Source organism: Panthera uncia (assembly GCF_023721935.1).
Source record: "Panthera uncia isolate 11264 chromosome C1 unlocalized genomic scaffold, Puncia_PCG_1.0 HiC_scaffold_4, whole genome shotgun sequence".
Lineage (NCBI taxonomy): Eukaryota > Metazoa > Chordata > Mammalia > Carnivora > Felidae > Panthera > Panthera uncia.
The window spans coordinates 59,582,939-59,608,319 of NW_026057585.1; the positions used below are offsets into that span (position 1 = coordinate 59,582,939).

The 25,381-nt window shown below is 42.7% G+C and overlaps 1 protein-coding gene across 1 annotated transcript in view; it reads right to left on the reverse strand.

Moving 5' to 3' along the window:
- Window positions 1-25,381, reverse strand: part of C8A (complement C8 alpha chain) — a 68,998-nt gene that overhangs the window by 14,839 nt on the left and 28,778 nt on the right. The window contains exons 5-7 of the mRNA XM_049617086.1: window positions 21,880-22,069; window positions 18,637-18,840; window positions 16,495-16,735 (exon numbers count right to left, since the gene is read on the reverse strand). Of these exons, the coding sequence (XP_049473043.1) occupies window positions 16,495-16,735; window positions 18,637-18,840; window positions 21,880-22,069 (635 nt within the window). The remainder of the gene's footprint in view (window positions 1-16,494; window positions 16,736-18,636; window positions 18,841-21,879; window positions 22,070-25,381) is intronic.

Consider the following 25,381-nt stretch of genomic DNA (forward strand, 5'->3'; position numbering starts at 1 on the left):
AAGCAGAAAAAGGCTGTAGAGTTTTGGATAACTTCCAGCTCAGGAGGACGATGAAGCCAGGTGAAATGCCAGGTGAAAATTATAATCAATTAGGTAAAGGAGGGGAGCATCTCTCTCTGTGCAGCTTAGAGAAACCCAGAACCTGGCACAAAAGTCTGGCATCCACATTTTAAAGGAAATAAGAGAATATGACATTCACTGAATGTGATTCAGCCTTAAAAAAAAAAAAAAAAGGAAATCCTGCCATATGCAAGAACATGGGTGAACCTTGAGGACATTATGCTAAATTAAATAATCACAGAAGGACCAATATGCATGATTCCACTTATATGAGGCATATAAGATAGTCAAACTGATAGAACCAGAGTGTCGAATTGTGGTTGGCAGGAGTTGGGAGGGGGGAAATGAGGCATTTCTCTTTCTTTTTTTTTTTTTTATGTTTATTTACTTTTTAAGAGACAGAGGGTGAGTGGGGGGAGGCAGAGAGAGAGGGAGACACAGAATCTGAAGCAGGCTCCAGGCTCTGAGCTGTCAGCACAGAGCCCGCCGCGGAGCCCGCTGTGGGGCTTGAACTCGCGAGCCGTGAGATCATGACCTGAGCTGAAGTCGGACGCTTAACCGACTGAGCCACCCAGGCACCCCAAGGCATTTCTAATCAATGGACATAATGTCTCAATTATGTAAATTCTAGAGATAGAATTGTCTCTATAGTTAAGAAGACTGTATTGTCCACTTGAAATTTTGTTACTTTGTTAAAAGAGTAGATTTCATGCTAAGTGTTCCTACCATAATAAAACGAAAAAGGAGGAAAAAGGAAATAGGGAACATCCTTTGGGAATGTTTGAGGGGATTGGGGATGTTTACCTGAACAAGAGAGGAAAGGTCTAAGATAAGTAGAACAAGATTCAGCTCACTGGAGGGTTATCTTGAGGAAGAGGAAGTAAGCTTATTTGTGTGGCTGGAACGAGGGCCAAAAGGACAGAAGTTACAGGAGGACAGATTTAAGCTCAGCGTCAGGTAAATCATCATCACAGATCAAGGAGATAGGAGTTGTTTCATAAGGCAGTGAGCACCCCGTACCAAGAAGGTACCAAGCACAGGCTATTTGTCTGTAAGGAGCACTGTGGAAGGGCTTGAAGAGTTGACCAGTGGTCTTTTAAGGTCTCTTCCAAAGCCATGATTCTGAAACTTTAAGAACATACCAGAACACCTAGGGAACATCTGAAACAAGTTTGGTAAGTACTTAATGACTCCTTGCTGTGTGCCAGGCATCTGGAAATAAGGAGGACTCAAGAGTGTCTACTCTCAGTGAGCTCGCAGCCAAGGGTGAAGAAATGGAAGGAAAGAGTTATTGCCCTGTGTGATGAGGGCCACAGAAGAAGGCAACAGAGTCAGAACTAAGTCTTGCTTGGAGGTCAGAGGAAGGATATCGGAGGCCAGTCTGAAAAGATGAGTAGGGATTAGCCAGACAAAGTGGGGATGCGTTGAGAGTAGAGGGAGACCATGTGTAGGCCTTGCATCCCCAGCAGCAAGATTCTGCTCAGAAAAGCCATCCTGACCTAAACTCCAGAGCAGAAAAGAGAGAGAGGTAAGGTCAGTGTAGGAAGTACTGGGAGCCCCTGGGTTCCTTCCCGCTCTGATCTGGCCTCAAGAAGAGCTGTTGTGGTGACCTCCTGCAGGCCAGGAGCCCAGGGGACATGTCCCTGGCCGCCACATCGAATACGTCTTCCCAGCCTGGTCTTGACTGTGGCCCAGGCATGGGAGCTGCTCTCACACCTCCACGGAGAGGCTGTATCACTGTGGCTCAAAGGCAGGACCAGGCAGCTTGACTTCTGAGGTGGCAGAACACAGCAAGTCTGTCACTCTTCAGATGAAAACCATCAGGTGGAAAACAGCAGGTGTAAGACATTATTTATCCCTTTGCAACAAACAAATGCCATTCAGGTTGCTGTCATCTGTCTGCTGTGTTGCTTTGCTACATCGGTTGTCCCCAAAGACAGCCTCAGAAGGAAAGGGGAGCCTCATAGGGTCCAGTTCATGTGATAATATTGGAAGAGATGATTGTTCAGCTGGGAAGGATAGGCTAACTTACCTGCCCCCTCTGTGCTGTTTATCCATTGAAACTCAAGCTTCTCCCAACCACCTAAGAATAATAGTGTAAGTCCCTCTGTGCCTCTCACATGCTGTTCCCTCTCCCACTCGACTCTAGAAAGCCTTCCTTCTCTCCCAGGGATCCAAATCTGTGTCTCCACGGTCTCCTTGTGTGTCCCCCACGCCATCCCAGTGCTTCCCTCCAGCATAGTATTTAGCAAATCCTAGCAATTGTCAGTTTCTTGGTCTGTTCTTCCAATTATACCACAAACTTGTAAAATTGTCTTCTGGGTTTTACAGGTCTTGGCACAGACCCTGGCATGTGACAAGCCCCCAGGATTGCTCAGGGATGGGCTGATTCCAGCCAATCTAGACAATACCTCAAAAACGTTTCGGTAGTCACAGATCTTCCTTTTGGTTGATGATACACACGACATCTTTGTAACATCTCATACCTGATTAAGAGATGATATTTTATAAAGCACTTTCACTCTGTGTTATCTCATTGGAGGCTCACAACAGTCTTAGGGAGCTGGGAGCATTTATCCATTTTGCAGGCTCGCTGGTTGGAAAAAGCAGTAATTGTGGTGAAGAATGTAAACTCTGTTCAGATATCTTACTTGAACCTCTTTGGGCTTTATTCTCCCCGTTTGTAAAAACGGGGGTGGTAGTTTCCGCACATGAGTCCCTAAAAACAGTGTCTGACACAATTAAGTGTTCAACAGATCTTAGCTACTATCATTAGGTTACTTGCCCCAAATTCCAAAATAAACAGGCCCAGGAATCAGGGTGTGATGTAACGTGTGTTACCTCCAAACGCGGTTGCATGTTTCCTTTCATCCCATTCGTGTTAACTGTGCAGAGAAATGTTCCTCATGTGGCGTGAGTAGCGGTGGCCTTACCGAGCCCCTCATTCCCTGAACATTCCCCTCATTCTACAAAGCGGCAATCTGTGCTCCCCATGGGTGTTGTGGGACTACAACCTCAGGTCTCTCTCCTGACTGGCAACAGGTATCTTCAGGGACTCTGGCCCTTCTAGATAATTTTGGCCATACGCAAGAGGCAGTATGGCAGAGGGGGCTGCGGTGGCCATGACGAGAGTGAGTACAGCAGAGATGTTCCATCTCTCTGGAATGGAGACCACCTGAGCTAAAAGTCACCTCTGCACACCAACTATCTGAGCAAATTGTCGAACCTCCGTGTGCCATGGTTTCCCATCTGGAAGGTGGGGGCTTTTGTAGTGTCTGCCTCATAGGGTTGTTTGTGATGGTTAAGTGAGCGAAGCTGCACCAAGTACAATTCTTGGGATTGTGCCTGGCTCAGAACCAGCCATGATGGTCAAGTGTTCCTGTGATTACTATCGCAACAAATGCTACAGCATACCCAGACTGGGCTCGTGGTCCCTGATGCTAAGCTTGGAAAATCAGAGAATGATGGAGGCCGAGGCATTTGTCAAGACAAATTTTCTTAATCAAGCTTTCTGCAGTATAAACTGTTCTGAATGAGTGAAGACCGAGAGGACGCCCACATTTGCTAAGTACCTGTTATGTGCTAGGTAAAGCTTTCCCATGTGTTATCTTATTTCATAACCACACATCTCTCCACGACAGGTACAATTATTCCCATTTTTTTTTAACGTTTTATTTATTTTTGAGACAGAGAGAGACAGAGCATGAACGGGGGAGGGGCAGAGAGAGAGGGAGACACAGAATCAGAAGCAGGCTCCAGGCTCTGGGCCATCAGCCCAGAGCCCGACGCGGGGCTCGAACTCACGGACCGCGAGATCGTGACCTGAGCTGAGGTCGGAATTATTCCCATTTTTAAGATGAGTAAACAGAGGCTTAGATAGTTTAAGTCACTTGCCCAAAATTCTACAGTAAGTAAATAGTAGAACTGGGGTTGAACCAAAGTCTATGTCCAAAGCCCATGTCCTCCATGCCACATTATGTCACCTATGGGAGAGAGAGAGCTAAGGGTGGCGCTGGGGAGTAATTTTGACATCATCACACCTTTTTCCCCTTTAAAGCTGGGGCTCTTTCAAAGATAGAGCTAGAAATTCAAAATCAGGACAAGATCAGGAGAATGGTGCTGAGGGTCTCTTAAGTCCATGTGTATGCAAATGACTTGGGGGGATGGGGACAAAGCCAAGACACCAGGAGTCTGTCAGTCAATCAATACCATCCATCACTGTGCAGTCTGGTTGTCATGGTAACTGGGGGATAAAGCCTGGAGCCTGTTAGAATCTTGTGCCTGTCTGTTCAGGGTGACTGGTTGGTTAGCAGGCACAGCAAAAGACCCTCTGGACCAGCCCAGACTATTTAGCCATAAAATATAAGACACTTCACCATCAGATTCCTGCCCACCTCACCCTCTGCACTGTCCAGTCCAGCCCAGACTCTTTAGGAATCTACCCCAACACTGCAGAGTAAAGGAAAGCTCCAGAGGAGGCCCAGCATATATGGGCTTGGATTCTGAACCTCTCCTGCTAGAAAGACACTGAGCCTCTACTGTGCACCAGCTTCAGCCTATGGACAAGACTCCGGGAACGCATCATTAACAAAATGCATAATGGAAACAGGCAGCTGCAATGGTGTGATGTAACTAGTAAATCCTAGGTGCACTGGGGTTCAGCATCTAGCAAGACGCCCAACCCAGGGGCACCTGGGTGGCTCAGTCGGTTAAGTGGCCGACTTTGGCTCACTTTGACCACTCACGACTCGTGGTCCGTGAGTTCGAGCCCCGTGTTGGGCTCTGTGCTGACTGCTCAGAGCCTGGAGCCTGTTTCAGATTCTGTGTCTCCCTCTCTCTCTGACCCTCCCCCATTCATGCTCTGTCTCTCTCTGTCTCAAAAATAAATAAACGTTAAAAAATAAAAATAAAAATAAAAATAAAAAAGAAGAAGAAGACGCCCAACCCAAAACTGTGGAGACAGAAAGACTGCCTGGAAGGGTCCTATCTAAGCAGAGACCAAGAATGGATAAGCATGAGCCAGGCAAAGAAGAAAGGGTATGGGGAGGGGAGCAGAAATCCAGGTAGAGGAAACAGCACGTTACTTCTTGTAAAGCCCCGAGGAGAAAGGGGGTATGGTTAAGTCGAGAGACCAGAAAATAGTGCGGCACAGCCCAGTGTTGAGTAATGGGCTGAGCAGGGCCACACAGCATGCTCCCTTGAAGGCCAGCCATCTTATCTAGTGGCAGGAACCCTCCCATTCTCAATGGTCACCTTTGCATGGCTCCAGCAGCTTGCCATTCTGCTACTTGTCATCCTCTCTGTGACTCCCTGGAGGCCAATACTGACTCCATTTCCAGGTTAGCGTTGTTATCACTCTTCCTGCCATAGCTCAGCCACAGGATTGCTCTCATTAATGCACTGGCCTCAGGGGCCAGCCCTCTACATCAGAGTCTGGCCTTTGGGTGAACCTAGACACTCATCTCCTACCACTCACCCTCACCCGTTTGCTGCTTCAGCCACTGTCATAAGAGGCCCTCCACCCAGAAAGCCCTAGCTCCCTTCTCCATCAGGCAAGCTCCTCTGCCTGATTTTTAGAAGTTCAGAGTCTAGAAAAGGGGAGGGTCAGAAAGGGTGGCTGCTCCCTCCTTTGCGCTCCTACTATATTTATTTCTATTTGAGCATTTTCACGTTGTATTATTCTCAGCCCCCAACTGACTGCACGTTTTTCCAGGGCATGGATTTGTGTGTTTCTTCTCTGTGTCCCTGGAAATCATGGGTTCTCAGTGAGTATTGACTGGATGAGTGGTTGGAAGGATGAAAGGATGGATGGGTAGATGGATGAATGGATGCAGATTAGATTATGAGAAGTATTTTCCTCAGAGATTAAGTGTTTCCTGCCTCCTACTTTGGGTAACAAGGAAAAATGTTGTTTTCTACTCAGTACCTTCCTGAAAGGGAATTATAAGCAAGCAACGGCAATAATATATAAATGTGATGGAAAGTATGAGAATTTGAGGGACTTAAATTACACATTCATCCCACCCCAATTACTCTCCATACACAGCTTAATCATCTGGGCTGCCTCTGTCTCATTCTTGTAAAGGAATAAAAAATGCACAGCCCAGGGGCCCTCATTCCTCTATTCTGCTGCCTCTGACAGACATTACTAATTGATCACAGCGCTGTCGGGCTGAGCCCCTGTCTCGTGTCATAATCTGGGTAGCATTTGCTATAGAAACCACTTGCCATCACTGGCTTAGACACTTTTTCCGACCTTCAAGCTTCTGAGGTTCACCTCTTTGAGTGCTGTGGGTGCCAGCTCATCATGCTGGTTCCTGGCTCTGTGACTGCACCTAAGTTTCAGAACAGACAGCCACAAGCTGGGCAATTTGACCATTAACAATTCTCCCAATTACAGTGCCCAATCAGTGGGTTGAACTGATCCCAGACTTCATTTAGAAAAGAATATTGAGTATAATTCTCGCTTAGTTATTTTTGAAACCTGACTTAGCCACCTTCAAAGCTATCACTAGTGGGTTTAATTTTTTTTTTAAGATCATAAGTTCTAAAAAATAAAAATAAATAAAAAGATAAGTGAAATAAAATAGCCAGATGTGGGGCGCCTGGGTGGCTCAGTCAGTTAAGCGTCAGACTCTTGATTTTGGCTCTGGTCACGATCTCTTGGTTTGTGCGTCCGAGCGCTGCATTGGGCTCTGTGCTGACAGTGTGGAGCCTGCTTGGAATTCTCTCTTTCCCTCTCTGTCCCTCCCCCGCCCTCTCTAGTGCTCTCTCAAAATAAATAAACTTAAAAAATATATATATCCAGATATACCCCAAGAAGCACAGAGCTGGGAGTTAGAAATCCTTGTGTCAAACCTCACCCTGCTTCTAGCCAATGCCTTCACCTTGGACACACCATTTTACCTGTCAGTGCCTGGTTTTCCTTGTTTGTAAACCGGGACAGCCATAGATGGTTCACGGCAGTGCTGAGAGGCCTGAGTACTGTGATACGCACGTAAGCACACAGAGCTCAGGTAGAACGCAGTGAACACTCCATCTTTCATTTCCATTTGGATAAACAGTTTCATTAGATGAGACTTTCCAGGCCAGTCTTGGCAGTTATTAATTACATTTCTCTCTAGCTTTCTACCTTGTCTGCCCTGCTGTGATGGTTAATTGTATGTGGCGATTTGACTGGGCCATAGTCGTGTCCAGATAGTTGATCAAACACTGTTCTCGGTGTTTCTGTGAAGGTATTTTTGGATGAGCTCAACATTTAAACCAGTAGACTTTAGTAAAGTCTATTGTTCTCCCTAATGCGGGTAGGTCTCATCCAATCAGTAGACATCCCAAATAGAACAAATAGGCTGACCCTCTTCTGAGTAAGAAAGGATTCTTGCTGTCTGGCTGCCTCCAAGCTGGGACTTGAGCTTTTTTCCTATCTTTGACTCATACTGAACTATCAGCTCTTGCTGGGTCTCAAGCCTGCCGACCTTTGGACTGGAACTAAACCATCGGCTCTCCTGGGTCTCCAGCTTGCCAACTGCAGATCTCGGGACTCGCCAGACTCCATGATTGTGTGAGCCAATTCCTTATAATAAATCTCTATATCCTATTGGTTCTCTGAAACCAGTTAGTTAGAATACCAACTAATATACCTCCAAATATTTTCCTTATGGCAGCTGATGATTTTTCCTTTATTTAAAGTGATGAAATACATATCTATATTCAGTGGAACACACTAGATGGTATTTTTAATACTTTGTTTACTACCCCCCCCCCCCAAGCTAAGCAATAAACTTTACTCCATGATGCAGCCCACACACATCCAGATAAAATCAGTTTCCATACTTCATCATACTCTGTTTGATGCACTCTGGTATTTTCCATCTTGTTTTATTCTATTTCATTTTGTTAAATGCTGGTCATGACCCACTAACTTTCTTTTACAATCTACTAATGGGCCATGCCCTGTAGTTTGGAAAATCCTAAGAAACACATCTCTAAGACATTGTAGCTCATGGGGTAAGATCACATGTTCTTGAGTTTGACCCCTGGCTCCACCAGTTAATAGCAGCGTGATCTTGGGTAAGTTATTTAACATCACTGAGCTTCAGTTCTTAATTTGTAAATTGGGGAGTATAGTGTCTTCTTCCCAGGTCTTTTTTTAAAAATTTTTTAATGTTTATTTTTGAGAGAGAGAGAGAGACAGAGCACAAGTGGGGAGATGCAGAGAGAGAGAGAGAGAGAGAGAGAGGGCGACACATAATCTGAAGCAGGTTCCAGGCTCCGGAGCTGTCAGCACAGAGCCTGACTCAGGGCTCTAACCCACGAACCGTGAGTTTATGACCTGAGCCGAAGTCGGACACTTAACCGACTGGGCCGCCCAAGTGCCCCTCTTCACAGGTCTTTCTGGAGGATTAAAGGAGATAGTATATTTAAGATGTTTAACCCAGTGTCTGCCACATAGTAAATGCTCAGTAAATGTTGGCTTGTCTTGCCATCTCTGCTAGACTAAGCCTGCAATATATGGTATCAGAACGAATGACGGAATGTGGGGAAATGTTGGGGGGATAAATACTTGGACAATACACAAACTCTACAACAGAAGATATTGATTCAGTACTAATGTAATCATGTTGAGCAATTTACTTAGGCTCTTTGGACCTTAGTTTTCTCTATATAAAATTGGGGATATACTAATACAACTCCTCATAAGGTATTACAAAGATTATCTGGAATATTAGAGGTGAATGTGTTGTACATGAGCAATATTGGAGTTACTATAGGCAAATATATTTTATTAAAACCAAGTATTTCCGTTATCTTTAAGTACAGTGAATTTTAAAAATTAATTCATTTTAGGTGGTAACAGACTTGGTTTTCCACATAGTAAATCATTCCTGACTATTATCAGATGATTATGGCAAAGAGAACCCCTGTTACCTTCTGCTCCCCCTCAATGAGAGGAACCACACTGTTACCTAGACGGTGCTGACCGTGTTTCTATTTGTTGAATGAAAAGCTGAAGGAATGAATGAGTAAAGGAAGGGAAGAAAGGGGAAGGAAGAGAATGTAAAACTGTACTTGACATCAACTTCTCTGAGGTTTTAACTGTGTTCCTGTGGCTTTTTCTACCCTGTGTGTTAGGTGGTAGCCTAGCTGGTGCAAGGACCCTAGCTGGAAGGTGATGATCGATGACAGGCAGAACGTACCATGCTCTGGCTGGAAGGGTCTTTCCCAGGGTCACTTTTATCTGGCATCCATCAGGGGGAGGAATGATGGAACACAGGCACTGATTTGGGCAGAGTTGTTAACACTTTGAAAGATAGTGATGAGAATTCACAGTGACCTTGATAAATGGGAGAAGCAGTCCCTCCAAAACTGGATGAAGCTCCGGGGACAGAAATGAATGACCTTGATCAATAAAATGGGCAGGTGGGGGAGAAGGCATGATTGCTGAGGCTCCAAGTCTACAGCAAAAACATTGGCCACTGCAGGCCGGGCACAATGATAATGATTTCCTTTCCATTTGAACATTGTTTCAGAGCTGACCAATTGCACAGCCCTGTGAAATAGTTGTCTGGTTATCCTCACTTTACAGATGAGGGGGCAGTTAACATTATAGAGTTAATAACAGAAAAGCTAAGAATAAGACATGTGGCTAAGAATAAGACATAATAAAACAACCATAGTGCAGCAACAGCAGGTAACATGTTTTAACTCTTAATACATGCCAGGTACTGGGCTACACGCTCACATAAATAGTTTCATTTCATGTTCATAAGACTCCTATGAAGTATGGACTATTGTTGTCTCCTTTAGAAGAACAGAAAACTGAGGCATGAAGAGGATGACTAATTTGCCTGAAGGTCACTTAGCTAATAAATGGTGGAGACAAGATTAGAATCCAGGCAATCTGATTCAGAACCTTTCGCAGCAATTGATATTTATTGGGTGCTAAATATTTTCTGTGGATATGTCCGCTTATTCCTTATAACCACTCTGTGTGATGAACGCCGTGGATACTTCCAGCTTCACAGGTTAGGAAATTGAGACTTGAAAAGATTAAATAACCTGCCCATTATCACACAGGTAGTAAGTGACACAATCCTTGTTTTCAACGGCTGTGCTACATTACTAATATCTTGCATTCAAGGGGAAAAAATATCTAAACATTTACCACACAAGATGCGGGTGAATTATTCCCAAACAAAACTTGGTTATTGTTCCTACTTGGGTCTTGAGGAAGCTGAGCATTAGAGAAATTTAGTACCCTGATCAAGGCCCTGTAACTACTAGATGGTAGAACCAAGCTGAGCACCCTTTGGGTCTGACTCCCAAGTTTGGATTCCTTTTTACCACATCACTAGCATATATCTTCATTCTATAGTCCTCGTTTCAATGATTTTACAACCTACTGACCCCACCTAAAACTGTAATCCAGAATAGTAACTGCTGTTTTGACAGTGTTTTACCTATCACAGCACTTTAAAAAAATATCTTGGTTAATTCTTCTAACAGCCTTTTGAAGTAGTTTATTATCCATATGTTAGGGACGGGAAAACTGAGACTCAGAGACATAAAGTATTAGTTTTTAGATGGAAGCATCTTCACAAAGAGCAAAGATATCTCAGAAAAAAATATTTTTACCCCCACCCCCGCACTGCATGCTGGTTTTTGTGGGACCACACAGTGCTTCCTTTACAAGCGAAACATCAATAGGAATTATTTTCTGTAAGGTCTTCACAGACTTCCTTCAATATGGCCAAAACCCATAGAATCATGAACCTTTGGGGTCTTGAGGACCATTTGTTTACTTTCTATTCCATGCATGGTTTCCATTAAAGCATCCCTGAATAAGGTATCCAGTCAGAGTTACTTAGATTCTTAGATTCTGATAGGAAACTCTATTTTATGTTGCATTGTAAGAGACAGAGGGCACAGAAGCTGAAACAGATGTGTCAGGATTCATCTACATTAGCCCAAAACCGGGAATCCAGAACAGGCCACTATCATCTTTGTCCTAAAGATATTTATGGAATATCCACTAGCCTCTGATACTTTTCTCATTTTACATGTCAGTGTGGCTGGAGGGAACCATCAGTGAGAACACGGCACAGCCTGGTGAGCAATAGTCATGGGAACGGAGAGAAAAGCACAGATTGTAGGTACAGACTAATGAGATGTGTGGGGAGAGGGAGAATAAGTCAGAATTATTCCCAGGATGGAAGTCCTGACAAAGGCAGCTGGGATAAAAGGGAAAGAAACCTGGACTATAACTCAGAATATATTGTCTATTTTTCACTTACTACTGATAGGGCTTTTCAGCCTCAGTTCTTTCATCTGTAGAAGTAAGGAAACATTTCCTCCTGCACGGATCTTTGGAAGATTAAGTAAGAAGATTCACAAATGGCCAACAGACATGTAAAGGTGCTCAGCATCGCTAATCATCAGGGAAATGCAAATCAAAACCACAGTGAGATACCACCTCACCCCTGTTGGGATGTCTATTATCAAAAAGATAAGTGATCACAAATGGTGGTGACGATATAGAATAAAGAGAACCCTGTGTGCTGTTGGCGGGAATGTAAACTTGTACAGCCACTCTGGAAAACAGAATGGAGGCTCCTCAAGACATTAAAAATAGCACTACCACATTATCCAGCAATCCGACTTCTGTGAATATATCCAAAGGAAATGAAATCACTCTCTTGAAAAGATATCTGTATTCCCATATTCATAGCAGTATTATTCACATTAGCCAGAGTATGGAAACAAAGTAAGTCAAAAAATGGACAAATAAAGAAAGTATGGTATAGATATACAATGGGATATTATTCACCTTTAAAAAGAAGGAGATTCTGTCATTTGTGACAAAATGGGTGAACCTGGAAGGCATTATGATAAGTAAATTAAGCCAGACATAGACAAATACTGCATGGCAGAGCCTCCTCCCCCCATAAAATCAACTTCATAGAAACCGAGAATAGAAAAATGGTTACCAGGGGCTGGGGGAGGAAGAAATAGGGAGACGTTGTTGAAATGGTACAAACTTTCACTTATACGATGAATAAGTTCTGATGACCTAATGTACAACATGGTGACTATAGTTGATAACACTATATTATATAATTGAAATTTGCGGAGAGAATAGAACTTAAATGTTCTCACCAAAAAAAAAAAAAGGTAAATATGCAAAGACAGTGTGTAGGTTCCTCAAAAAATTAAATATAGAACAATTCCACAGCTGAGTATCTATACAAAAAAAATGAAAATACTAATTCAAAAAGATATATGCACCCTTATGTTTATTGCAGCATTATTTACAATTGCCAACATTTGCTATTTCTTGTCTTTTGCTAGTAGCCATTCTGACAGGCTTAGGTGATACATCATTTTGGTTTTGATTTACATTTCACCAATAATTAGTGATGTTTAACATCTTTTCATGTGCTTATTGGTCATCCGTATGTCTTCTATGGAAAAATGTCTTCAGATTCTCTGCCCATTTTTTAACTGGATTGTTTATTTTCTTGTTCTTAAATTATATGAGCTCTTCATATACTTTGGGTATTAACCCCTTATCAAATGTATCATTTGCAAATACCTTCCCCATTCAGTAGGTTGCCTTTTCATTTGGTTAATTGTTTCTTTCACTGAACAGAAAGTTTTTAGTTTGGTGTAGTCCAAATTGTTTATTTTCATTTCACTTCCCTTGCCTTTGGAGTTAAATCCAAAAAATTGCCGAGACAAACTGCTTACTGCCTATGTTTTCCTCTAGGAGCCTAATGGTTTCAAGTCTTACATTCAAGTCTTTAATCCATTTGAATAGATTTTTGTATATAGTATAAAATAGTGACCCAGTTTCATTCTTTTGCATTTAATGGTCCAGTTTTCCCAACATCGTTTATTGAAGAGACTTTCCTTTACCCATTGGATATTCTTGCCTCCTTTGTCATATATCAATTGTCCATACATTTGTGGGTTTATTTCTGGGATCTCTATTCTTTTCCATCAATTAGTGTACCTAATTGATGCCAATTAGGTTTTTTTTTTATGCCAATACCATACTATTTTGATTATGATAGCTTTGTAGTATAGTTTGAAACTAGGGAGTCTGATGCCTCCAGCTGTGTTCTTCTTTCTTAAAAATGTTTTGACTATTCAAGACCTTTTTTGATTCTGCAAAATTTTTAGAATTATTTGTTCTAGTTCTCTGAAAAATGTCATTGGAATTTTGATAGAGATTGCATTGTATCTACAGATTGTTTCAGGTAGGATGGGCATTTTAACAATATTCTTTCAATTCATAAGCACAAAATATCTTTCCATTTATTTGTATCTTCTTCAATTTCTTTCATCAGTGTTTTATAATTTCAGAGACTTTTGTAAGGTCTGTACACTGAAAATTATAAGACATCCTCTTATTGTCGATGCATGGTTTCATGCTGTCTTTTAGGGAGAAGCATTTTATCTAAAGGACACATTAGAAGAAAACAGCCTTATGCATCCTCTGAGGTGAACCCAGAGAGGATCTGAGGCAAACCCAAGGACAAAAAATTCCTCCAGAGCAAACCAGCCAGTGCATTCATTTAAATCATTCCATACCAAGGTCAGCTCTTTGAGGATATGAACATATACAACACGGGATGTTTCTTAGAAATAAGCACTTTGTAGAATATAAATATTATTAAAGTTATACGGATCAAAGATACATAGAAAAAGACAGTAACAAAGAGGAAAGAGAGAGAAAGAAAGGCATCCAAAGAGATAGGGAGAGAGAGACGATGACAAAGAAGAAACTAGACAAACATCAAACGTGGAGAGAAGGGTGTGCATGATTCTATTTGTCAAAGGGAAAGAAGGTAGATATTTTTGTTCTTTGTAGGTTAATATGTAAATGGAATTCTGATTTATTAGCGGTCTCCAGCAGATGAGGTGATGATTAGCACATTTCCATATTTATAGAAAAGCAACACTAACTTTCCGGATTTATAGAAAATCAGCTCTTCACAAATAGCAAATTGTGCTATTATCGACATATGGTTTTCTATAAACAGAGCTGAGGTAATTATCCCTGGGACAATTTGTTGGTGGGCTCCTTTTGAATATTAACCACATGGGAAGCCCATTTCTGCCTCGCAGATTTTAAAGAGGAGGGGCTATGAGACACCCCAGACAATTAATTAGTAATCCAACACCAAAGACAGAGCCCAAATGAAAGGCTTTACCCAGGACCACATGGTGGAAAGACCATAGGTCCAGGGCTCTGACGCCAGCTTCCTGTAGCCCTAGGCAAAGTAATTAACCTCCCTGAGGAGCCTCAGCATTTCTGGGCTAAAACTGGGATGATACCAACCTCCAAATTGGCAAGAAAATTAAATGATGTTGTACACAACAGGACCCAGAACCTAGTAGGTCGTCAACAAATATTAACTATGTTTCCATCCTGACATTATTGAATGATTCTAAAAATACCTGCTTGAATTAAGCTTTTCAAACTCCTTTTTTGTATTGACCTATCTTAAACTATTTGTTTTGTATCATGACTCCATATGTGTATGCATATCTTTGTTTAACTGGAAAAAAATTTATTGAAACAATAACCTATTTTCACTACCTATAATCCTCTATGATATTTTCTATTCTCTCCTTTGTTGTTGTTGTTCAAAATCTCGTTTGTGATCCATACTATGGGGTTGCAACCTGTAGTTTATGAAGTCCTCTGCTGCAAGAGGGTAGGGACCATATTTAGATTTACTCACCATTGTATCCCTAGCATAAACACACAAAAGATACTCAATAGATATTTGAAATTATAGAAGAATGGATACATGGATAAATGGATGAATTAATGAATGGCCCTCACCAGGAATCTAAATTAATGCCCTCTTTAAAACTCTATGTCTCGTTTTACACTCTCACTACATACTGAGCGTTGTTTTGAGTGCCAAAGAGATAACATGTCAGACATGATACCTGCTTTCAAAGATCATGCTATCTAGGAGGAAAATATTTGCATTTGGAAAATTATATTTTGAAGACTAAATAAGTGTGGAATTTATATGAATGTGCTGAAGAGATGGCCAGCCTGGGCTGGCGCAGTCAGGGAAACGTCTTAAAACTGGGTGAATTTGAATTTAGTTTGCAATATGGATAGATCTCTCAACCCTCTACTCACTCACTCATTGAGTAGGTTGGCGGTTCTCAAACTGCAGTGATCATCAGAATCACCTGGAGGGCTTGTCAAACTACAGACTGCTGGTTCCTTTACCAGTTTCTGATTTGGTAGGTTTGGCGTGGAAGCCTGAGAAGTTATAATTCTAACAGGTTTCCAGGTGATGATGATGATACCAGTTGGAATCCACACTTGGAGAACCCACTGTTCTAGCAGTTTTTGGAGTGAGACCATGAAGGTTGTTGACCCCATGCTAGGGAGTTTAGCTATTCAGGATTTTAGGCAAAGAAGGCATATCAGCGTATCTGTAAAGTAGAGGGATTATTCTGGTAGCAATTGTTGAGCATGGATTGGAGGGGTGAGCCTTCCCCTAGAGACCCTTTAGGAGCCAATGCAGTGATAAGTGGAAGATGGAAACCCAGCCCACCACTGTAGCAGTGCAGATGGAGGAGAGTGGCGGGATGAGGGCTGGTCAGGAGTCAGAACTGAAGGTTCTTTGAGATCTCCAGGGGTAAAGAAGGAGGAGGAATCTGGGATGACTCCAGGTTTCTAGCATCACTGACTGATTATACAGCATTTCCATTAACCAAGAATCTATATTTGTAATAAGTTTTAACATTTTAAACAACAAAATCCCAGGGGCACCTGGGTGGCTCGGTTGGTTGAGCGTCTGACTTCGGCTCAGGTCATGATGTCATGGTTGACGAGTTTGAGCCCCGTGTCGGGCTCTGTGCTGATGGCTCGGAGCCTGGAGCCTGCCTCGGATTCTGTGTCTCCCTCTCTCTCTGCCCCTCCCCACGCTCATGCTCTGTCCCTCTCTGTGTCAAAAATAAACAAACATTTAAAAAATTTAAGTAACAAAATCCCAAGTATTATTTATTATCAAAGAGTAACTGGAATGTAATAGAAAACACATAGTTTTGGGGAGCCAGACAAGTCCGAGTTCAAATCCTGTTTGTGACGCTTCTCAGCAAGTGATTTCACCCTTCTGCACCTCAGTTCCCTGTAAATAATAACACTCTCAAATGGGTTGGTGACTGCAATGCACTTCACCCTGTTCTGCCCCCAGTCCATTGTCACCTCCACACGTCTCCCTGCTCTAATTACAGCCCTGCACGATGCAGCCTCCTCCCTGAGTATTAGGTATGTTACCTTATATGGTTGTCACAAACAAGATCGTACGTGGCTCGTAGTCAGTGCTCAGAAAAATGCAAAGCCCATCCTCGTGTGTGCATTGACCACTGTGCGCATAAAGCTTCTGTTCTACTTACCAAGCGATTCCATTTTTTCTTTGTCAAGCACCAGGATGTATTCATAAACGCCACCCATTGATCCAGACGTTATGTAATGAGTGCCATAGTCATTGATGAACTTGGAATACATGCCGTAATTGTACTGCTCCGGAAGCTCCATTAATGACTGCAGCATGCTTTCATCCAGCACAATATTGTCCCTTCTCATCTTAAAATGAGCGGTCTGCACCTTTGTGGAAATTCTCATGAAGTTATATTTCTGCCAACGATCACCGCCGTCGAGTAAGGGAGAAGAAAGAGAGTACACGTTTTACCATATGACGTAACGTGAAAGATCAGCATTTAGTAGCTGTGGGAGATACGTGTATTTATAAACATGTGAGCATCAATACCCACAATGGAGTGTTATTCTACTTTATAGGCATATATTAAACACCCATGTGTGCCTGACCGCCTCTCTCATGCCTGCATCTCTGTTCCCACTGACCCTGTTCAGGTCCTGTTTGCCTCAACTCTCAACTGGGTTGGTTACTGCAATGTGCTTCCTAGTACTGGTGACTGTGTTCTGCCCCCATTCCATTGTCACCTCCGCCCATCTCCCTGCCCCAATTATAGCACTGCATGATGTAAGCCTCTTACACAGGTATTAGGTATCCATTAAAAATTATGTTTGGGGGCGGGGGGCACTTGGGTGGCTCAGTCGGTTGAGCGTACAACTTCAGCTCAGGTCACGATCTCGCGGTTCGTGGGTTTGAGCCCCTCATTGGGCTCTGTGCTGACAGCTCAGAGCCTAGATCCTGCTTCAGATTCTGTGTCTACCTCTCTCTCTGCTCCTGCCCAACTCGCTCTCTGTTTCTCTCTCTCTCTCCCCAAAATTAATAAACATTAAAAAAATTTTTTTAATGTTTTTTAATTGTGCTTAGGAGTAGTTTTGATGACATGAAATTCTAAGATGAGTTATTTATGTAACTTATTGAACACATATCTGTAAGAGTCTGTAGTCACTGGCATTATGCTTGGAGCAGAGGACACAATCTTGGATGAGACCGGCCCCTGCCATCATGGAGCTTACATTCTAGTGGTAATCTTGTACTGTTAGGTAATGAGGTAAGGCAAGCTCCTGAGATAACAGGGGTCATACTGGATTGGTTTAAGAGGGAGAGGATCATGTGTGGGCATTACTTCACTTGCTCTGAAGCAATAGTGAAATTTTGAAAAGGCCACCTGCTTTGAGAAAAGTCCACATGACCATGTGATCGCCAGATCTCAGAGCAACACTTTCCCTTCAGAGCTATAGCTGACTTAAGGCAACACTCTGGAATGTACCTTGTATTTGTTGAAGAATTTTCATAACTATATTTTCATCATCCAGAATAATTTTTTGAGCCCCAACTAAATCAGCAGTTCTGGTATCAGGGTTATTGAGGCTTTCTGGTAAACTTTTAACCAACTCAAATAGCTGGCCAGAGAGAGAGTTCTCTGGCCCCTGATGGTTTCTCCTCCTTAGACCCTACTTTTTCCCTTCCCACCCTGTGCCAGCTGAAGTTCTGGCAATCCCAAATTTGTGGGAGGCAATCTGCCGTCTGCAGACCTTTGCACAATGCTGTTTCCCAGGCCCGGAGCACCCTTCGTTCACTTCTACCTCCTTTCGTCGGGACAACCTGTTCTAGTCTTTAGAGCCCCGTTTAGGTAGATGTCCCTTCCTCCAGGAAGCATTGCCTGGCTGCTCAAGTTCAAAGGAAGCTAGTGGCGAATGTTTGATGGATGAATGAATGCTTGTGTGTGCCAGTCCTCTGATCTATTCAGAAAAGCAAGGCTGGCTTTCGAATTCTTCCCAAGCTAGTTTAGAGGGCCTGGCTGTTTCTCTTGAAGGCATTCCTATTCTAAGTATTCCCCTGTTTACTACAGGTAACCATGAAAAAGAATGGGGTGAAGCGAGAAGAGTTCCAGTCTTATCATTCAATTTTATTCCCTTTGTGGTGATTCTGTGTGCAAAAGTGTAATAAGAAAAACAAACATGATTACCACTGATCAGACATTTCCAATTACACAAGCAAATGAAGGTTCAATTACTACTGTACTTTTTTAATGCAATTAAGGTAATACATGTTCAGTGTAGATTATGGAATACTGTTTGGCACAGGCATTATGCTTTAATACCTTGTTATTGTACTTGTTTAACTTATTCACGAACGAAGAGTCTCGTGACCCAGATAAACCCACATCCACTGTTGTTTCAGGGCTGCCGGCGGGGCCCACACCAACAACCACTCCTGCCGACACAGACCTGTCATTCTTTACTTTAGAAAGAAGTTCATTTGCATCATTGTATAACTCTGAGGAGAGTCTGGTATCTGCCAGGGCCTGAAAAGAAACAAACAGATGTTAGCTTTGTGCGCCAGAGTTGTATCTCAATCTGTACTTAATATTGAAGTCTTTGCTCTGTAAAATATTTCAAGTTGCAGAATTTTGTTAAGTTTGTTTATTTTGAGAGATGGAGCGTGCGGGCACACGCAAGAGTCGGGGGAGGGGCAGAGAGAGAGGAAGAGAGAGAATCCCAAGCAGGCCACACTGTCAGTGCAGAGAGGATGTGGGGCTTTAACCCATGAACCATGAGACAATGACCTGAGCCAAAATCAAAAGTCGGGCACTTAACTGACTGAGCCACCCAGGTGCCCCTGCAGATTATTATCATTATTTTAAAAGGCTACTCCAGGCATTAGATTGATCCTCACTCACTAAAATTCTGAAAACATAGCAGTAAGTTTAGTTATTATTTAGTGGTTGTGCTAAATATGTCTTTAAGGGGCACCCGCATGGCAAGTTTGGTTAAGTGTCTAACTCTTGATTTCTACTTCGGTCATGATCTCCTGGTTTGTGAGTTCGAACCCCACCTGGGGCTCTGCACTGTCAGATTCTCTCTCCTTCTCTCTCTGCCCCTGCCCACCACCCACCCCTCAAAATAAATAAATAAATAAATATAAAATATTTACGCACACACACTCATGATTCTCATAATATGCTGTATTGTTCTGAGTATGGATTTTTTTTTTCCACCTGACTTTTCCTTCCTGTAGAAGAGGCTGCCTTTCCCTACAACAGGGACACCCAAAAAGCCGCATCTGGGCCTGGATCTGGGAGGAAAGGGGCAAGGGGGCCCAGCAGGTGGTAGAAGTTCTAGGCAGAGGTTTGCGTCCACAAATGTCAGGTTACTTCACTTCAGGCACACAGCACAGTTGCGTTTCTCTGGCAACTGGAGCAGAGTCATGACTCGCGCCTTGCCTGAGCCGAGAAAGCAAGGGTTAAGAGCACGTGGGTGGTTCACTCCTCAGTCACAAGAGCATGTATGTGTCGCGATGGAGTCGCTGTTAGTTTGGGTCCTGCGTGTCTGTGACAGACGACTTAGGGTGGACGTGTGGCATAGGGCATTATTTTTGAAAGCCCAGAGATTTCAGACTCCTTGGTTGCCACAGCATAGCCTAGTCTATCTGGCCGGACACATAAGCCCCACACCATCCTCGAGGTTAGGAAAATGGCATTGTCTGTGTCTTCCGGCTCGGCTTCCCATTGGCCTGGTGGCATTGGTGAAAGCAGTGGGGAAGCGGACGCCATAAGCCTGGCCTCATCCTGCCATCGATATTTATCTCTTGAGGAAGTTGGGGGAGGAGGATGTGACCAATAATGGGTCAGAATCCCTGGATCCTACATCTCTCTGTAAAGACAGAATGCATAGGACTATATAGATAGAATGTGTGTGATCTGTCTTGCCTTCTAAATGACATATAGCCAGGCTTAGTTCAGATAGATCTGGGTTTGAAACTCGTCTCTGCCACCTACAGCTTTGGGCCCGACGCTTTATCCCTCTAAGTCTTTGAGTCTTTTTCATATCTAATGGGGCGATGATACTATCTACCCCTTTGTGGTGTTGTGAGGCTTAGGTGAGAGAATTTGTGTGCAAGCGTAAGATCTGATGCATGGCAAGCATCCAGTGAGGTGCAGACATCTCACCCAGAGGGTGAAGGGTACAGAAATGAATGACCTGGGAGTAGGCGCTGGGGCTGGTCATGAGCCATGTGGTGCTCCAAGGGACTGGGGAACCACACAGTTTTGGAGGTAGAGAGAATTTAGGGATCATCAGCATTTTGCAAGCAAGCACTTTTCAACAGCAGAACCCTCTCCATACACAAAATCACCTACAGAAAATCAAGACAGGAAAACTATCAGAAAAAAGATAAATACCATATGATTTAGCTTATATGTGGGATTTGAGAAACAAAACAAATGAACACAGGAAAAAAGAGACAAAAAAAAAAAGATTCTTAAATGCAGAGAACAAATTGGTGGTTGCCAGAGGGGAGGTGGATGGGGGTAGGGGGGAAATTGGTGAAGGGGATTAAGAATACACTTATCATGGTGAGCACAGGGTGATATATGGAAGTGTTGAATCACTATATTGTACACCTGCAATGAATGCAACACTGTAGGTTAACTATACTGGAATGGGAAGAAAAGAAAAGAAAAGAAAAGAGAAAAAAGAAAAGAAAAGAAGAAAAGAAAAGAAAGGAAAAGAAAGGAAAAGAAAAGAAAAGAGAAAAGAGAAGAAAAGAAAAGAAAAAAGAAAAGAAGAAAAGAAAAGAAAAGAAAGGAAAAGAAAAGAAAAGAAGAAAAGGAAAGGAAAGGAAAAGAAAAGAAAGGAAAAGAAAAGAAAGGAAAAGAAGAAAAGAAAAAGGAAAGGAAAAGAAAAGAAAGGAAAGGAAAAGAAAAGAAAGTAAAAGAAAAGAAAAGAAAGGAAAAGAGAAGAAAAGAAAAGAAAGGAAAGGAAAAGAAAAGAAAAGAAAAAGAAAGAGGGAGGGAGGAAAGGAAAGAAGGAGGCAGGGAGGGAGGGAAGGAAAGAAGGAGGGAAGGAGGGAAGGAAGGAAGGAAAGCAAGAAAGGCGATCAGTGAGTAGCTGCTCCTGGTGAAGCAGGGGCCTTGGACTCAGAACACTGCCCAGCCACCTCCTGTCCTGACCTCCAATTTACATGGCAGGAAACTGGGCCCAGGGAGGGGCAGTGAGCTGGTCAAGGTCTCAAATACTTACATTCTAACAGATTACAACCTGGTAATAAGTCTTCTGACTAGCAGCCCAGAGAAATGGACCTCGAATCTGTTTCATTGGTTTGGGAATGGAGCCAAGATCTAGCAGGTGGATGGTCACACTCATGTTGTGCCTCTTTTTGGCCCTGCCCTTGCCTGTCCGTGCCCTTCAGCACAGAACATGGGTGGGGGCAGACATAAAGGGGCCTTCGGACACCAATGAGCTCTACAGGAAATAGAGTCTTCCTAAGCAAGGCGTCTATCCCCATCAACAGGCCTCTCCCTCCCTACCCCACAGCGGCCTGTGAGCACCCTGTTCAGACTTACTTCAAAGTGGTACTTGAGGAAGTTGTAGGGTTTCCGGAAGTACTTCTCATCTTCTCCGTAGTAGAGACGCTCACAGGCAGGGTCATAGCGAAGCGCTCTCCACTCCCCGTTGTATACTGTCTCACACTGGCCCCCATAATACCTGGCATCATACACGCTCTGAGTTTCCTGCTGGGTCAGGATATTGTACCTAGAGTGAAAAGGCAGGCAGCTGCTGGGAGAGAGCACTGAAAAGGCAAAGAGAGCATAAAATATCCCCTGGAGGACGTTGTTGCTGGTCTGAACAATGGTTTCACAAACTGTGTTCTCTGGAGCCCTAGGGTTCCTCAAAGTGTCTTAAGGGCTACTTTGCGTGACACGGGGAACCAGAGTGGGCGGAGCTGGGCCCCCAGGTTCCCTTTCACCAGAGCAGCTGAAGGTTCCATCAACACCTAGAATAGGGCGCCCACAGAGAAGGCACTCCTAAAAATCGGGTGTTTGAGTTAAAGAGTAATACGCGCAGTTATCAAAAATCCAGGCACAGAGCCGGAAGCCTGAGCCCACTTCCTAGCTCTGCCACACCTAGCTGTGTGATCTTGGACAAATCACTTAACCTCTCTGTGCCTCGGTTCCATCGTTTGTAAAGAGCAGTCAATACTACTGCCCTCAGAGAGTTAAATATGAGTTGCAACATACAAGGAGCCATAAAGTACGTGGCATATATTAAGTAGCAAGTAAATGCTGCCATTGTGGGTTTTGTTTGTAGTGTTTCAGGAAAAAGGCTTTGCTGGTTAAAAAAAAAAAAAAAATGGACTTGACATATTGGGTGTAACTCACGTTGCTAAGTTGAGAATCTGACCCTCAGAAAGGCCATTGTTTTCAGGGCGGCCTGGAATGTCAGAGGGTACAATTTGAAAATCATGGAGACTCCTGTTGAATTTCCAGTTTGGTCACCTACCAGCTCTGTGAATTTGGATACATTATAGATGGCTTTCTGAAGTTCATTTTCCTCGTTTGAAGAACAGACAGAATAAAACCACTTCTCATGGTTTTTGGGGCGTCTAAATGAGAGCATTAAAGTAAAATGGAAGTCCAGTTGATAGTCCATATTATGCACTCAACAAGGGATACTTCCTCTCCCCTAGCCCAGTACCCTCCCAGAAATACTTTCCTTTGCTTTTCTCTCTGGGGCATTTCACATCCATCTGCCTAGGCACTGCATTTTAAGCCACAGACGGTAGAACCTTACATAGGCATAAACAGCGTTACATAGATGAAATACAGCTTTAATTTTCTAGAAAAAGAGAAAGTTAATGGAACAAAAACATTTCACTTTGGCTAAGAGATCCAGGACCTAACAATCGAAACCTCTTATGGTATAGATAATAAAATGATTTCTTGTCTCTGCCTCTCAAGCTCCTATTCAGCCTTTAATACCCAACTCAAACATTGCCCCCTCTATCTGACCCTCTTTGATTATCCTGGACAGACAGCTATTGCTTCCTCTGTGTTCCCATGGCAGTCAGTGATTACCTCTGTCATAACATGTGTCATATTTTTTCATTCCCTCCATGAAAAGACACAAAGGCAGAAGATGAGCAGGGGGTTAACTATGAATAAAACCTGTCTTGAAGAAATAAATGGGTAATTATAGAGCACCTAGCTTATAGTAGAAATTCAAGGTATGTTAACTTCCTTCTTCCCTTCCTCTCTCTATCTCTTCCTTCATATTAATGGAAGTGGTGTAATAATAGCTATGGTGAATTGAATACACATTCTACCAGACGTTTAGCTTGTGTTAACTTTCAACCTCCTGACAATTTTGCAAATGCAGAAACTGAAGCTCAGAAAAATTAAGCAATTTGCCTATAGTCACAGATAAAATTTTTTGACACTAAAATCTGTGTTCCTTCCCTTTACTTCTCTGCTTACTTTTCTATCTTCTCGACCATTGAACATGTTTCTGCCTTTGGCTTATAAATATAGGCTCTCCGGTGAGCCAAACAAAGTCAAAAGAATAATTAGTTTTAAGACGTACTATAACCTCTAAGCATAAGAGGTTACTAAGACTACTTGTATTTAGACAAGCTGGTTGCAGAAACCCCAATGAAAATAAAAAGATATAGAGAAATGCCACTTTTTGGAAATCTATGCAGAAATACACACATGCACAAAGATACATGTACAAGGATGTCCACTGCAGCATTGTTTATAATAGGGAAAAAATGGGAAACAATATAATCATCTTTCAATAGTCAAATAAATTTTCATGTAGTGATACTATGGGAGAAGAATCAGCAGCCTTTTTTTTATAAAGGGCCAGACATGAACTATTTTCAGCTTTACAGCCCATAGGTCTTTGTTGCCACTGCTCAACTCCATCACTGTAGGGTGAAAGCTGTGTTCCAATAAAACTTTATTTACAAAAACAGACAACAGGCCAAATTTGGCCTTCAGGCCATAGTTTGCTGACCCCTGTTATGGAACATTATGTTGCTTAGGAAAAGACAATAGAAAATATGGGGGGAAATCTTCCAAATATATTAAGTTAAAAAAGCAAGTTACATACAATATGTATAATATGATCACATTTATGTAAAATATGCTTATGTCTATCATGCACAATACATATAGGCACAGCTTCCATACAATGTATATTTTCGGTTCATTTTTTACATGATCTGAAAGTCCTACACCAAACTGTTACACAGGGGTCAGTTCCAGGGAAGGAATTGAGAGAGGGTGATTGGGTGGGATGCGGGTCGGGGAGGGCGAAGGAAGACTTTCATTTTTTTACCTCAAACATATTTTCTTTCTGTAGCAATAAATTAAAAATTTAAAAACTGGGAAATGCTTAAATTAAAAAAAAAATAGTTATCAGGATAGGCTTCTGAGATCTTGAACAGAATAAAAAACCAGCTGTTGGGAGTGGGCATGGGGCCATTCTGCTGGTTTCAGTGTTCCGTGTAGGTAAAGCACACTCGTGAAGTGTATTTCAATGCTCCTTTGAATCACACGAGAGCAAGGTCATGGTCTGTGATCTTTTTGCCAATAAGCAGGGATTCATTTTCAAGTTAACACCTCACTATTTCATGCTTCCACTCTGTTTATCTCACAGTCATGATCAAAATCAATAAGAATCCCCTTTGATGAGTCTTAGGGGCTGAATTGTGTCCCCCTGACATTTATGTGTTGAAGTCCTGGACCTCCGTACCTCAGAAATTGACTATTTTGGTGAGAGGGTCTTTACATAGGTAATTAAGTTAAAATGAGGCCATTAGGGTGGGCCCTAATCTCGAATGACTGGTGTCCTTATAAGAGGTGGCTAGGACCCCGACACACACACAGGGAAGGGCAATGTGAAGACACAGGGAAATGGCAGCCATTGACAAGCCAAGGAGGGAGGCCTCAGAGGAAACCAATTCTGCCATCACTTGGCCTTGGACTTCCAGCCTCCAGAGCTGTGAGAAATACATTTTTGTTTTGTATAAGCTATACATTTCTTTTGCCATTGCAGCCTGAG